General features: G+C 43.1%; 1 protein-coding gene across 1 annotated transcript; it reads left to right on the top strand.

Moving 5' to 3' along the window:
• The first annotated feature begins 7,204 nt into the window (after positions 1–7,204).
• LOC111953755 (sonic hedgehog protein) lies at positions 7,205–14,396 on the top strand. Its single transcript, XM_023973226.2, has 3 exons — positions 7,205–7,598; positions 11,382–11,643; positions 13,610–14,396. Exons 1-3 carry the CDS (start codon positions 7,290–7,292, stop codon positions 14,302–14,304), a joined length of 1,266 nt encoding a protein of 421 aa, XP_023828994.1. The 5' UTR covers positions 7,205–7,289; the 3' UTR covers positions 14,305–14,396.
• The last annotated feature ends 705 nt before the right edge of the window (positions 14,397–15,101 follow it).

Here is a 15,101-nt window from a genome sequence, read left to right as displayed (position 1 = left end):
CACGACAACAACAGAAGTGATAAGACTGAGCCTTTGTTAAGGTGCCTTGTTTGCGAGGGAGATTATATTATTCTGGGAGGTGGTGAGGGGGGATGAGGAAAAGGTGTGGGGGGGGGGGGGGGGGGGGGGTTGGGGGGTGGGGGGTGAGGAATGACTGGCAGGGGGTCACTAGGAAGGTGTGACTCAGAGGTGCAGCGCCGGTCGAGGTCTAATCAGCTCGCTACTATCCAGGCTCATCCTCCAGAGCGCCGTTTGACATATCCCTTCAACGCCGCTCACAACTCTGCTCTCCTCACCTTGGTTCTTCAGTCTCCTCCACACTGGGCTGGTCTCTTAGCATGCTTCCCAAATGGCACCCTATTCCCTATATAGCGCGCTACTGTTGACCAAAAAGTGCTCTGGTCAAAAGTAGTGCGCTATATAGTGAACAGGGTGCCATTTGGTATGCAATCTCAGTCTAAGCCCCACTACCTGTCTGCCTACCTGCCACACTCTATTGACATAACCCACTCCGCTATCAGTCACTCGCCTCATTAGCTTCTGTTTTGCTGTTTTTCTAAAAGCTAGTCTAGGCGCACACGCTCACAAACACACGCACACTCAGAAAACTCACAATTCTTCCCAGGAGTAAGTCAGTTTGACGGTTTGACGTTTGGAGGTTGATTGTGAACTATGTAGACGACTCTCACTCCCGGTGTGATGTCCATGAAGAGAAATGATCATCAAAGTCGCTCGCTGGTTAGGTAGACTGAACTGTGTCTGTGTCAGTTGTATTGGTATGAGGTCGTTGTCTACTTTTGACTCGTTTGCTTTATGATGTCTAAGCAGACATTACAAATATGCAGCCTGTGACTCATGAAGTTAATGGTTACTTTACCTTTGGTTAATATCATAATCAATTAGGAAATAGGCAAAGACTGTATCTTTAGACAGCATGAGCAGTACTTTGGAATCAATCCAGGACAACATTTCCTCCAAGCTTACTTCGGACAAAGAACCAACGAAGTGAGAATCTGATGCATTGTTGCTCCAAGGACAGAAATTATTAACTTAGATGGGAAAGAGCAGATTGAGAAGACGTGTGCTTGGCAAGCATGTTATCATACCATAATAACTAGCAGATACTGGGGTGGTTAGGGTGGTTGGCATTAGGAAGCGCAGTAGCCTGTTCCTGTGGCATATTTAAGCTATTTGGCGTTTGCAAGGTTCCTGGGTTAATTTATAGACTCTATTCGATAGGCCTGAGGTGAAATGGCACACACTTGAAGGACTCGGGATCATTACACAGATAGTATCTGTGTCCTCAGGTTTCGAGAAAAGAAAACGCAGATTGAACAGATCAAGCCGAAGCAGAGTTTTCTCACCATAAACATTGTGACCTTGCATATCCAGATTTGTCACGCCAACGCAATTATCATCTGTTTGTTGTCTGTGTGGCTGAAACGGCCATTACGGTTTCACAACAGAAGAGGGCCTTGATTTCATGCACATGAGTCATTGTGTTTTTGCCCTTGGTTTCTAGGTATGATTTCAGTACATTTAAAGATCCATATGTGTGACAAACCACTCTTATCACAGAAACACAGGATCTATTTAGCCATCCTCTAAAACAATCTATAATTTGGTATTTGTGTGACTACCAGTGAAGGAATTAGGACTGATGTTACACACGGAATGTGATGTGTCAACAGAAGTGGAATGAGACTCTCTCCTAATCAAGCATTATCCCAGTTAAGGCCTGGATGTTCTAACCATGCCCCTCCACCCCTCCCCTGCGTGTTGGGTTCACCCTACTCCGTAGTTCAAAGTGGTTTTGCCTGTCTAGCCTTGGCGCTTAATGTTTAAGTATTGGGAGCGGCTGCAGGGAGCAAATAAAACATCTTTACAGACTCTGTGACACACCGAGAGCTACAATCCCAGGTACTGTTATTGTGCAATCTCCATTGTAACTCAAAATGAAATGCCTTCAGGACATATCAATCCTTTCAATACAAATCACGACCAATGTTCTCTAAAAGCGTGATTGTACCGTCTTAAGTGATTCAGAGATAGAAAGGGGAAAGGTTGTGGGATAACTGGCGTAAGTGTGCCAGTTTCACCTTTCGCAGATTGTCAAAGGTTCAGGCCAGGATGAAAGCCCTCAAGCCCTGAATCGGGACACCTGCCATTTGAAACTATCAACCTTGTCCTTGGTGATGGTTTTCTATTGGGTTGAATAAAGGAACCTCGTTTTACCAAACAAAAAGAGAACTAGCTGGCACAGGGTGTGTGTGCGTGATCACTCTGCAGTGTTAATCCATCAAAACCTCAGACAGAAGGAGGACTTAGAACAGTCATGGAAGGACTTAGACCAGCAAAAGCTCTGTTCAGCCCCTTTCATTCTACCTCGCCACATGCTTGGTTAACACTGTGTTGTGCAAAATTAGCCACCTGTTTAGCTTTGATCAGATCAGAGGCAAATCGAGATCCTCCATGCCGGCTCAAACTGGTGAGGGGAACATGCTCAAACAACCAATGAGTGCTTTATTTGGGTATGGCTGAGGTGGATGGGTGTTTTCAATCAAGGCCTATGGAATATGGCCCCAATCACATGGCAGAAAAAAAGGTTTGTGAAGGTGGTGTAGGGTGCATCCCAAATGGCACTCCATTCCCTATATAGTGCACTACTTTTGACCAGGGCTCTGGTCAAAAGTAGCGCACTATGTAGCGAATAGGTTGCTATTCCAGGTGACTAGGACACACCCGTAGTCACCTGGAAGGGAGATGTATGGAGATGGCCATGGAGAGAACTGATGAGTCATCCATCTCACTACTCCTCACAGTGGATCATCCATCACATGCAACAGGCTCAGCGGCGCTACGCAATTCATAATGCCCTCAATCCCCCTTTTAATGATTTCATCAAACAACTCTTATTGTTGCTGTGTCACTCCTGGTAGCAGTTAGCATGGCTCTCTGCTACTGCTCTGCTGTCCCTGGTGACTATGTTCTACTATTTATGAGTGTTTTCTCTAAATGGACTAGTCTCTACCACTGTATAAACATTATGCTGTTGAGATTCTGCCCCGGTGTTCAGATCATCCAGATATCTCACGTCCCCTCCCCCACCACTTTATTTGACCTTTCTTTAACTAGGGAAGTCAATTCAGAACAAATTCTTATTTTCAATGACAGCCTAGGAACAGTGGGTTAACTGCCTTGTTCAGGGGCAGAACGACAGATATTGACCTTGTCAGCTCGGGGATTTGATCAAGCAACCTTTCGGTTACTAGTCCAACACTCTAACCACTAGGCTACCTGCCCCCCCCACCCTCTGTCCATGGCATCAGAGTAGGGTGAAGTTGCCCATAGATGCCGATCTTGGGTCAGTTTTGCATTTCCCCCAATAATAGGTAAGGATTGGGGGAGGGGAAGCTGATCCTAGATCTGTACCTAGGGGAAACTTCACCCCGGAGGCTATGGCTGTGTCAATGCTGGAGAAGAGATGCTTGGCTGGGCTGTGTTCTTGTCGTCAGCTGTGCTTCCAGTGGACTGGTTGGTTCCCTCGGAGCCCAGGCAGCAGCCCAGCCTCCTAGTCGTCTGTACAGGTTGCATTATTCATGGCCTCCAGTCTGCATTATTTACATTGCTTACCATTTTTACATTTCACACATTTAGTTACCAATTTACAGGGAGGCCTTTTTCTCTTCTCCTCGTGTGATTGAGGTAATGTACCCAGTTGGTTCGTTGGTACAAGACATCATGGCGTCAGCCACCAGGGCAGGGCGGATGTGGTGGTGGGTTGGTGGAGTCTGAGGGTAAGGGCGCCATCTGCCTCACCAGTCCCCACCACACCGCGCGGCAGTCCTTGTGATTTTGAGGCACCCGGGTGACATCACTGGCATGTCTGCCTGGGTCTACATCTCAGAGTAGTGATACCTGAACTCCTGTTCACTGCCTGTGACCTCAGCTTTAACACTGCCCTTGGTTTTGGAACGTCTCCTGCAGCTGTAGGCTAGTCCTCCCTGTGTTTACTTAGGACTTCCATGTTGACGGCTGCTGAAATGTGCCTACTGCCGAGACAACTGAGATTCTCCTGTCACTCTGGAAACAAAGAACATAGAGGCATTTCAAGGGTGTGTGCACAGCTATACGTAGATAATCAAGTTATTTTTCTTGTAATCAGAACAGAGGGGGACTCTCGGTTTGGCCTGACGCTCTGCTAGCTAAATTGGTCATCTTTTGGCAAGGGCTTCATCATGTTCCTGCGCACATTAAGTGACATGTAGCATCACCTGCCCTAATATCACCTGCCCTAAGCTGGCATGAGCCTGGCATGGGCCACGGACACAGTGTTGGCAGTGCTGGAGGTCAGCCAGGGCAGGTTTAAGTTAGACCTAACCTGTCTCTCCTGTGGTGGCAGGATCTCCCCCGCTCTCGTGCCACATACAAAGATATGTTAATCATAACTATTAATATTTCTGCATGATCACTATGATATGGAACACCAATGTTAACCAATAGTTCACCCAGGATACATTATTTTTACATACTAATAATCTCCAAATGCTAAGTAATCCATTGTTTGTTCGACCCAAATCAGCACCTCCTTACTGAACAAAGGTTTGTTCGACCCAAATCAGCACCTCCTTACTGAACAAAGGTTTGTTCGACCCAAATCAGCACCTCCTTACTGAACAAAGGGTTTTGTGATTATGTACAAAGCTCCTCCCATTAGACTTTTAGTCAACCGAGCCCCAGATTTTTTCTGTGATACTTATTTATGTAGTAATATGCATATACAGTATCAGAGCAGAGAAATACTACAATTTACAATATGCGCTTTTCCAGAGCGACATACATTTTCGAACTGGTCCCCCGTGGGAATCGAACTAACAGCCCTGGCATTACAAGCGCCATGCTCTACCAACTGAGCCTCACAGGACCCCTATTGCTTCTACAATTGTCATTCACTGTGGCAATATCCTTGCAATATCTTCAAGGCCTCTGCTAATGTTTTATATTGTGTCAGACCAGAGTGGTTCACACATTGCCAAGTCATCGACAAGGAGTTTACTGAGATAAACCCAGAAAATATTGATGAAAGCAATCTAAACAGATCACAATCTCTTTGTGAAGCTCAGATATGAGCTGCCATACAGCATCAATTGGATACTGATGAACGTTCTATGCATACATTGAGTTTTGGTCATCTCCCGAAGCAGAAACAAATCATTATCTGCAATGGGGCCTGCTAACAAAGGCCTGACCATCGAGGAGCAGAGGCGGAGCGTTAATATGTCTCCCAAGACAAACAGACACCATCTTTGAGAGCGGTCCTGCAAACGTGTGAAGACAAGAGAAAGTAAGACAATTAACGTACATACCTCGCCTGCTGCTATGGACCAGTGAATACATTGGTTACCATGGCGTAATCTGTCAATGAAGTGGACTTTGGGGGACAAGCTTTGTGGTCTGATCCCTGGCCCAAACAGACAGCAGCGTGTTTGTGTACACTTGACAAGCCATTTCCAATAACCAATGGCCCAGGATGTGGAGGAAGGAGAGGCCTGGGATAACAACCTCAGAACACCCCAAGTCTCTTCCCCCAAAACACCAGGACACCTTTTTGTGCTGATCTGGTTTTATCCATATTTTGGGGATTATGGTTCTGTTCATTTGGGGTGAATTTATTAAGATAGGGCTAAACATAACTATATTCCATAATAGGCCTGGATGTTATTAGTTTGGAAAGAGACTTAATAATAAAAGTTGTTTAAAAGTTTAAAATGTGTTTTTAAATGTTTAGTGCTAGGGAATTCTCTTAGTTCCAAGGCTGAACATCTGAACATGTAGGCGATGCTTCCACACAACATACTTTTAGGCCTATTGTAACAATAAAGAAAATGTCATTCAACATTTGTATTAAAAGGTGTTACACAAAGTAACAGAAAAGTGTTGGCTACTCTTATAATTTGTGTTTGCACATGGTATTGCAGTGTCGTTTCAGTAATTACCATTTGGCGAATTTTGGTAAGGCTGAAGTACAGCGCGCATTACGCATGTATCATTAACATAACATTTGAATTTGAGTTAGACCTAATTTGCCAGTTTTGTCCATTTAAAAAAAGCCTGCTTCCATGCAACGCTTTATCTGAAGACAAAATTGGATGGTGGCTCTAAAACGTGACATGCATCCACATAGCAGATGTGTGATCCACGGCCTATGGCAGTGTCATGCGCATTGATATGTTTTATTTCTTTTTATGCAAGAAAATAAACGCATGGTTTTTCACATAACATAGGATGTTCTCTTTTTATGCAATAGCAGACTAAAATGCTTACACTAAAATGAGGGGTTTCGTGCCCGAGTCAAATGGTATAGTTGGACATGTGTGCATACATTAGTTTAGCCTAAATCATACTTCGTAATAGCTGTTTTAAAAAAAAAAGTATTTTGGTCCCGTCTAGTTTCCAACCAGCGGCTATGAGAAGCAATACTAATACTGGGCTGTATGGTTAACCAATTGTACAACTTCTTGACAACTTCTGGCTTATTCATGCAGCCTTTCCACCCAGACACTCTAACATAGACCCACTCTTACACAGTGAGGAACACCCAGTCAGTCAGAGACATGCGCACCCGTGCGTGCACACGGATTTTCAAGCTATTTCCCACAAGTGGGGAGTCAACGTGTACCAAAGTTGATCTAATAATTCTAGACACAACATTCGAATCACCCACACTAAGTCAAATAGCATAACAACATAGGCCTATAGGCTAATAGGTGGGTTTTCATCAATTGGTTAGTTTTAGGAACAGAGGAAGAGAGAAAAAAAGTGTAATTGATGTTTTCCCATGGAGTACAGCCCCTCCCCTCTAACCCACCCTTCAGGTGGAAAAAAAATCTTTAAAGATTGTTTTACTCTTTGTGGGATAACATCAGAAGGGTTTGTCTGGGCGAACCAATCAGGTCCCTCCCTGCCATAGATCGGTGCTATAATACATAGCAGTAAAAGCGGTCTGCTCGCACAAGCGGCTGTAGCTCGACTACGCAGAGATTCCGTGGCTAATTTTCTCACTTTTTACCCACGCAGCAACGTCTTTCCTTCGATGTGTTCCGTTATTATTTTAAAGAGGCGTTCATTTCCGCACCTGCCACGGTAGTGATCGGGGGGCACGGTAGCCTACAGACGAACTAGAGGAGGAGACAAGGACATTGTGGAAGCAGCGGAGCGAGAGGCAGGAGAGACATAGAAACCGCCGCCGGTTGACAACATACTGACAGGCTCCGAGTAATTTAGATTTTATGGACGAAATGCTGCTGTTGACAAGAATCGTTCTGGTCGGGTTGATCTCCTTGTCCTTGGTGTCCTCTGGGATGGGTTGTGGACCGGGCAGGGGCTACGGGAGGAGAAAACATCCGAAGAAGCTGACACCTCTTGCGTACAAGCAGTTCATCCCAAACGTCGCGGAGAAGACCCTAGGAGCCAGTGGCAGATATGAAGGGAAGATCACACGGAACTCCGAGCGATTTAAAGAACTGACTCCCAATTACAATACTGACATTATCTTTAAGGATGAAGAGAACACCGGTGCGGACCGGCTCATGACTCAGGTAAAACGAATACGTGTTTAATGCCGTGCATCTTCTAGAACACTGTCTAACACAACCTTTCACATGAGGATGAAGATTGCGCACCACAAATAAGGACATATTTAGGTCTCGGGTCTGTGCTTTTTAAAGCAGATGTGTGAAAAGGTTCCGTTTCAATCTCAGAGCATTGCACTTTTGATTAGGTCCTGCATGGGTAAGGCTCTCATAATCAAACCAGAGACATGACATAGGCCTACTGGCATTTCGGTAAGACACCCGGCTTTCATGATTGTGGCAGTTTATTTGAAATATTTATGTGGTTCTCTCTCCTCATATCTATATTTGTATCAAGGCCTTGTCTTGTACAGACGCGCACAGGCTGTTTATGCATTAGCCTACTATATATCAATAGGATATTCACCTATTGCACCGTTAAGATTTAGATTACATCTTAATTTCAGTCATCTGATCTGGCATCTATGACTGTAGCAGCGGTGTTGTTTATGCATGGTTGGCGCATGCAGATATATTCTTGCATAATGGTATTCACCCTTTCGCAGTATAGTGTTTATCGGCGCATGAAGACTGACATTTCTTTGAGAATGTTCTGAACACTGTCACTACTTCATAAATGGGTGGGACGCGGCCAATTAGTGCAATGATATAGCAAGGCGCACCGACTGCACCTTGCGTAATGCATTTGCTTTGGAAAGGCTAAGTGGCAAATAAGCATTGTAGTTTCTGTGAATCAGAGTTCCCTTAGCCGAATGCTAGTCTATGATGTCTTCATAAGATTCTGGGTGGCTAGTTTGCATGCATTGTCCATAAAATATTGGGTCAGAAATGCACAGTCTGGATAGCATGTCTCGCGCCCATAAGGTTACTTGATTTCCAGCTACTGTTTGGCTAAATTGGGTGTTTATTACGCTTATGCCGCACTTGCTGTGCTGCTATTTTAATAATAACCGAATTACTTCAGTCCGGCCACCTTAAAATGCGACTGAACCTGAAGTAGTGTGATAGAGGTGCGCGAGCCGGACTCCCTGGACCGTCTACAGCGACATGGGCACGAGCTCTGATTAAATATTCACCCTGCGTGCAGTCTCAACATCTCTCTTAAACGCTCCCTTCCCTTCCTCCAATATATACGTTATCACACTTTAAATGGAGGCTAGAGTGAGATTCAACCGTATATTCTGTCTATAGCCCTCGGCCACTACCCGTTAAAGCTGTGGTTGAACAGGGAATTTCCCAAGGACTCTGCTTTTTGGACACACCATGCGCTTTCATCTCCATTTACCTGCTTTCTTTATCGATCTGAATAGAGTAGAGGGTGTATTTGGGGTTTTATTATGTTATAACTGCATAAACAAATGCGAAAAACCTTTTAAAAAACATTAATTCCATTGTGAGTGACAAAATAATATCATTTCTCTATGTTTTGTGCTAGACTATAATTCAAAGAAAGGACATGTTTCCATTAGATCAACCAGGCAAGGCAAAGGAGGCTCATAAACATGGGCGGGGGCATTTGAACGCATGACCTTTGGTCAATGAGAAGAGGAAGCATAAACAAAGTTCAGACAAAACATGTATTAAGTATGGAGTGCTCAGTATTTATTTGCTGGTTAGTGGCGCACTGCGTAGCCCTAATGCATAGATGCACCTGCAACAACGGCACGAGTTAGAGATAAACCAACGTAATATCTGAATAATAGGAAGAGCTAATGGTTAGCATCTAGAATATGTTTGCCATCTTCTATATTGGATGGTTGTTGTGCGTAAAGGTCAATCATCCCGTGGGCTGTCGTGGGGACCGCGCGGACGCTCTGTGGGTGCACAGGCGCACTGAAAGTTCTAGGCTATACGATCGATTCCTGGAATAGTCTCGCTATTGTTTAATCAAACTGTCATTTCAACTGAGATTAAACGTGTGTCTGTTGTGGTTTCCTAAATGTAAGTAAAACTCCAGTTAAAGTGATGACTATAAAAGCGTGGTGCCCCAGGCTGCGCCAACTCATTTTGAGTGAACAGGTTAACCTGCAAAGCAGCTCCATCAACTACAAAGACAAGTTCGTTTCGAGGAAAGTTAATGACGTCCTCGCTTTACCGACACTTTTAGCGCGCAGCCCCAGAAGAGTCTGTCGCGAATAAAAACATCACATGGTCGTTTGTAGCAAGCACAGCTTAATAATGTGAACGTAATATTGCCACGAAAACGAGGCGATATTGAGACGGACCAGTGGGTTGTTTGCACTGACAGGTAACTAATTGATAAGTGTTTCCTCTAACCAATTCATTTGTGGGAAGATTAAGAGGCAGGCTGCGGACTAGGCTTGTTGAACAACTATAGTCTGAGCACAAAGCGCCGCTGAGGGATCCTGCTGGGCTTCACGGTGGCTGAACATAATTTGGCTTGATTTGCGGCACACGACCCAATGAATTAATAAATAGTTTAGTCTTCACGGCTCTTGACTCCGGCTATCGTACTCAGAATGTTTTTTTCACCCACTGCATGCTACAAGTGCGAGTATAATATTAGTTTGTTTTGACCTCTCGCAGGAAAGACCGGTTAGGCTAATTGAGATACCACTGGTAGACTAACCTTATGACCAGCATGTCTTGGGGATCGTTGCCTACAAACGGAAAAGGATGGTGTGTGTGTGTGTGTGTGTGTGTGTGTGTGTGTGTGTGTGTGTGTGTGTGTGTGTGTGTGTGTGTGTGTGTGTGTGTGTGTGTGTGTGTGTGTGTGTGTGTGTGTCAACCCCCGGTTGAGTAGTCCTGTCACGTCCCAAGAACTGTGGCGACAAGAATAATTCAGCTTTCCCTCTGGTTGCGGTGAAAATACGCTTTTGTGATGTTTTATTTTACATTGGCCCTATTTGTTAAGTGTTGAGAAGAGTTGTCTTGGAGATGGCCAAGCATCTCACAAAGGGTCCCGAGATAGGTTAGGAAGTGCAACGTTCCAATTACAGGAAACTATTTTATAACTCAGTTATTTCTGAAGATTATCCTCAATATCAATTATTTATTCAAAGAAAACACACATCTTAGCCTGCTAAAGATTCTTGGTTTCATGAAGTGATATATTTTTCCCATTCTAATGCGTTTTAAATATGTAATTCATTCCAGCATTTCGTTTTATTGGAGTCTATCACATCTTATATCATCTTGGGTCTTGGGAGAGAGTACAAATAGGCCATTGAGCGGTCGCACCTGTCCAAGGATCAGATCTATATATTTTAGGCCAGTGAAGCGAATGCAATGCCTTATCAATTTTTAATCACAAGCTTCTCTATCTGAGATGTGCCCCTCTGACGCTGCTCTTCACGCAGAACATTCGAGCTTAGGTAATTCAAACAAACCATTCACATTGTGAGTAGACATATATCCCCATCACATAGGCTATATCACTCCATACAACATCACGATGGACGGTATTGATTTGAATAACAGTTGACGTTTAGTGTGGTGGAATCTTGGAGATATTCAGGTTTACCAGATGTAATGAAATGTTAACTATTTAGTGATTTGTACTTTGGAAAGACCATTGAAGACCTTGAAATATAGGAAAAGGGCAACTCTATAGGACAATGGTTTTGGCCTCGAACCATGCATCTACAAAATCGCCCATACCTTCAGGCATTGAATTAAGATTGTGAGCTTAATATCATAATAGCTTAATTTATTACTTAGGCTTAATACCCAGGCCTGATACACATGAAAAGGTATTAGCATCTAGTGAGCATGATTCGTGAATTTTCTATATCTTAATAGACAACTGGTCTATTTTCCTTTCCCCAGAGATGTAAAGACAAGCTGAATTCCCTGGCTATCTCCGTCATGAATCAGTGGCCAGGGGTAAAGCTCCGCGTCACCGAGGGCTGGGACGAGGATGGGCACCATTTCGAAGAGTCCCTACACTACGAGGGAAGGGCAGTGGATATCACGACCTCCGATAGAGACAAGAGCAAGTACGGCACGCTGTCCAGACTTGCAGTGGAGGCTGGATTCGACTGGGTCTACTACGAGTCCAAGGCCCACATCCACTGTTCTGTCAAAGCAGGTAGGGTGTCAAATTAAGAAGCAGTTCGTCACCATCACTGACATTAAAAACGAATGTGAATGGGAAAGATGGTAATAACAGGGAATATAGCCTCCTGCCCTCCCCTTCAAAACATTATTATGTCCGATTTAAACTCGCACATTTAACTTGTCTAAATTCCAGTTACTGACATTAGTCTACGTTGTATAAAGGCCTATTTCTCACCGATGAACGAATAAAGTTATTGATGATAAAACTGTTTTTTCTTTTAACAATATGCTACTCCAGCTAGACAATTCATCAACATAGATTATTGGATAGAAATAAACAACGTTTCTATAAATAAATCAAAACGTTTCTAGGATATTATTTGATGCTTCCTCGTTAACCAACCTTCAGAGTTTTCCACTATGTGTCCTCTCGCTATTCACTTGTTATACCGTGATCTCTTATCCTTCCATTTTAGGCCAATCAGTTATATTTCTTCTAGATTTATAGGCCTATTTAGATTTCAAATAAGTAGGCCCACTCCATCTTTATGGTAGTTGTGTTGTGTATGGGTAATTTCCTGTTTATGTTTAATGCATACACCCTACCAGACATTTTCATGATCTTTTATTGCCCCACACCGTCTCTCAGATGGAACCACGACCTTATATTTCACAAAATCTATTCCCACACTCATAAAATGCCATGACCTATACTTTCATTTTGTGCCCTGTAGCTGTAAGCTAACTGATATGCTATTGGACTCCGAAATCATTGCACGTCAAGAGAAGGCTATTCGAGTTAACTTAACACATTGCAGCTTTAGATGTGTAGAGTTGTATTATTTTTCGAACGAATCAATCCATTCTAGGCCTATGTTTGGATCAGTGTTGTCCATCCAAAATGTATATGAATTTTACCAAAGTACTTCAGACAAATCTTTTGGGTTAATATCATCTCTTGAGTTTCCTAAAAACCATATGGAAATCGACTTAGCCCTATTCTTCCTGAAGAGCACGTTTGCGTTTTGAATTGAATGGAACATCTATTTAAAATTCAACGCACTCGTTTTGAGATCATATATTCCGTGTCATTCGGGGTCATGTGACTTTACCAAAGGGATTTAGACTTACAAATGTCGAATTCGTTTGGGGCAAATCTAGTTTTCAATTGTCACCTTATTTCATGCCACGGAATCTTAAAATAAGATTAGATCCAGAAATTCAGAGCGGGTCGGTTCTATTCTGTGGATGTGTGTGTTTACTGACAGTGTGATCCTGGAGATCGGAATGTAAAGAGTTCTCCAAAGGCCCGAATTATTGTCATCAAGATTGACAACAAAGCGGGGGAGAGGTGGTAAAAAGAAGGGACATTGATGTTGGTCGACTGCAAGCATTTAGAGTCTTGGCCCTCATTTAAATTCAAATCTGCATCTTGAGAGGCTTGGAAAAGTGTCTCCACTGGGTAAATAGTCTTTGCGGCGCTCATGGTTTTTTTCTGAGAGTACTAGGCTATGTGTGTGAATTGTCACATAGAGGTTTCTGCACCTGAGCAAATATGGGAAGAGAAGCTGGGAAAGGCGCAAGTGTTCTTTTCCAAGAATGGCTCGGTCCACAAGCTGATTTAGAATGACAATGTCTGCTCTTTATTGGTTTTTAATTAACGTCAGCAGACCCAGGGCTTTAGGTTTTCTCCTCTAATGCAACAAGGAGCAGCCAATAGGCCTACGTTTTTGTGTGTGTGTGTGTGTGTGTTGGGGGTAATGTAACCTATAGGATATTGATAAATACGCCTAAAATAAAAAATGTCATTCCTCTTTCCTTTTAAAAGTATGGATAGAGACAATAGGCTTATGTGACAGTGGTTCATTCATAGGCAGGCCCATGCTACATACATACTCCACAGTGCTGAGCTCAACTCGCCCTGCTCTCATGGGTAAATCAAATAATTGATGGGTATATATTCACAATCACTAATACAATCTCTTCTATTTCAACAGAAAACTCCGTTGCTGCCAAATCAGGAGGCTGCTTCCCAGGCACCGCTTCGGTAACTCTCAAAGATGGAAGCAGGAAGGCAGTGAAAGACCTCAGAGTTGGCGACAAAGTGCTGGCAGCCAACAGTGATGGGAACCTCGCATATAGCGACTTCATCATGTTCGTGGACCAGGACTCCGCAACCAGAAGAGTGTTTTATGTGCTAGAGACTAAAGAACCAGCCCAGAAAATCATCCTTACTGCTGCACATCTGCTCTTTGTGGTCAACAACTCAACGGATGATCTCCACAGCATGTCAGCAGTATTTGCGAGCAAAGTCAAACCTGGACAAAAGGTGGTCGTCTTTGATGATTTGCATAACAAACTGAAGTCGGTCACCGTGGAACGGATTTACACGGAGGAGCACGAGGGGTCATTTGCGCCTGTGACGGTTCAAGGAACCATCGTGGTAGATCAGGTGCTTGCGTCATGTTACGCGGTAATTGAAGACCACAATCTAGCGCACCTGGCGTTTGCACCTGTCAGAATGAGCTACTGGCTGTCCTCGTTGCTATCCCCGAAAGACTACTCCATGCCCAACGCCACCTTACACGAGGACGGAGTGCACTGGTACTCCAAGATTCTATATCAATTAGGAACGTGGCTCTTGGATAGCCACGCGCTTCACCCACTGGGGATGTCAATAAACTCAAGTTGAAACCTCATATGGAAAAGCAAAATGAGACTAATGTAGAACAATAAACAATAGTAGAATAAAAAAGACAGGCCCCAGCGGAGTTGGGATATTTATTTCAGAGACTTTTACATGTGTCCCTTTCAAAGAATGAATGGAGCCTTAAAAGTTTTATTTGAATAATTTATTCTCATGTGAACTAGCTGGTATCACACGGATGGATTCTAAAACTGTGTGACCGGCAAATTGTGCAGAATCTATTTTTGTATATCTCAAGTAAACCGCAAAGAAAAAGAAGACCATGTAAAAAGCAGCAAACTTCTTGACAGGTTGCAATGTTCTGTGCATATTATGTGCAACTGACTGTTATATTTTGGGGATAAACAAACTTCGTGGGGGTCCATAAATTATATTTTTATACACAGAATTGTAAATTAGATTTTGACAGATCGTTACCGAATCACATTTCGTTATTTGAAATAGTGTAAGATACGAGAATATATTTTAATTTAAATAGTTGGGAAACGACTTGGACATCTTGTACTGTTTTGTTTATTAAGAAATCTATTATTTTGGAAACGTTTCGTTTAAGTTGTCAGAGTGGGACAGATATTCTGCCTCATGTATATTTCCTCTGCTTTTGTTGTATTTCTTTTTTCTATTTCTTTGAGAAAATGTGAAATGCACATTCTGACAATTCAGTAACAGTATAAGTAGTAGCCTATAGAAAAAACGTTTCGTTGAATAAATGAATAAGTAACTCCTGTAAATTTACTAAAATGTATTTTTCTTTTCATATTTTGTAATAGGGAAATAGTTTT

Source organism: Salvelinus sp. IW2-2015, linkage group LG27 (genome assembly GCF_002910315.2).
Source record: "Salvelinus sp. IW2-2015 linkage group LG27, ASM291031v2, whole genome shotgun sequence".
In the NCBI taxonomy this organism is placed as follows: domain Eukaryota; kingdom Metazoa; phylum Chordata; class Actinopteri; order Salmoniformes; family Salmonidae; genus Salvelinus; species Salvelinus sp. IW2-2015.
The sequence above is the reverse complement of the archived record's forward strand: the minus strand, read 5'-3'. Positions and strand labels throughout refer to the sequence as shown.

Bases quoted from the DNA above. Each gene is read 5' to 3' on its own strand.
- LOC111953755 (XM_023973226.2), top strand. From the start codon at position 7,290: ATGGACGAAATGCTGCTGTTGACAAGAATCGTTCTGGTCGGGTTGATC. The intron at 7,599-11,381 runs GTAAAACGAATA...TCCTTTCCCCAG, and splicing joins CGGACCGGCTCATGACTCAG to AGATGTAAAGACAAGCTGAA. The intron at 11,644-13,609 runs GTAGGGTGTCAA...CTATTTCAACAG, and splicing joins CCACTGTTCTGTCAAAGCAG to AAAACTCCGTTGCTGCCAAA.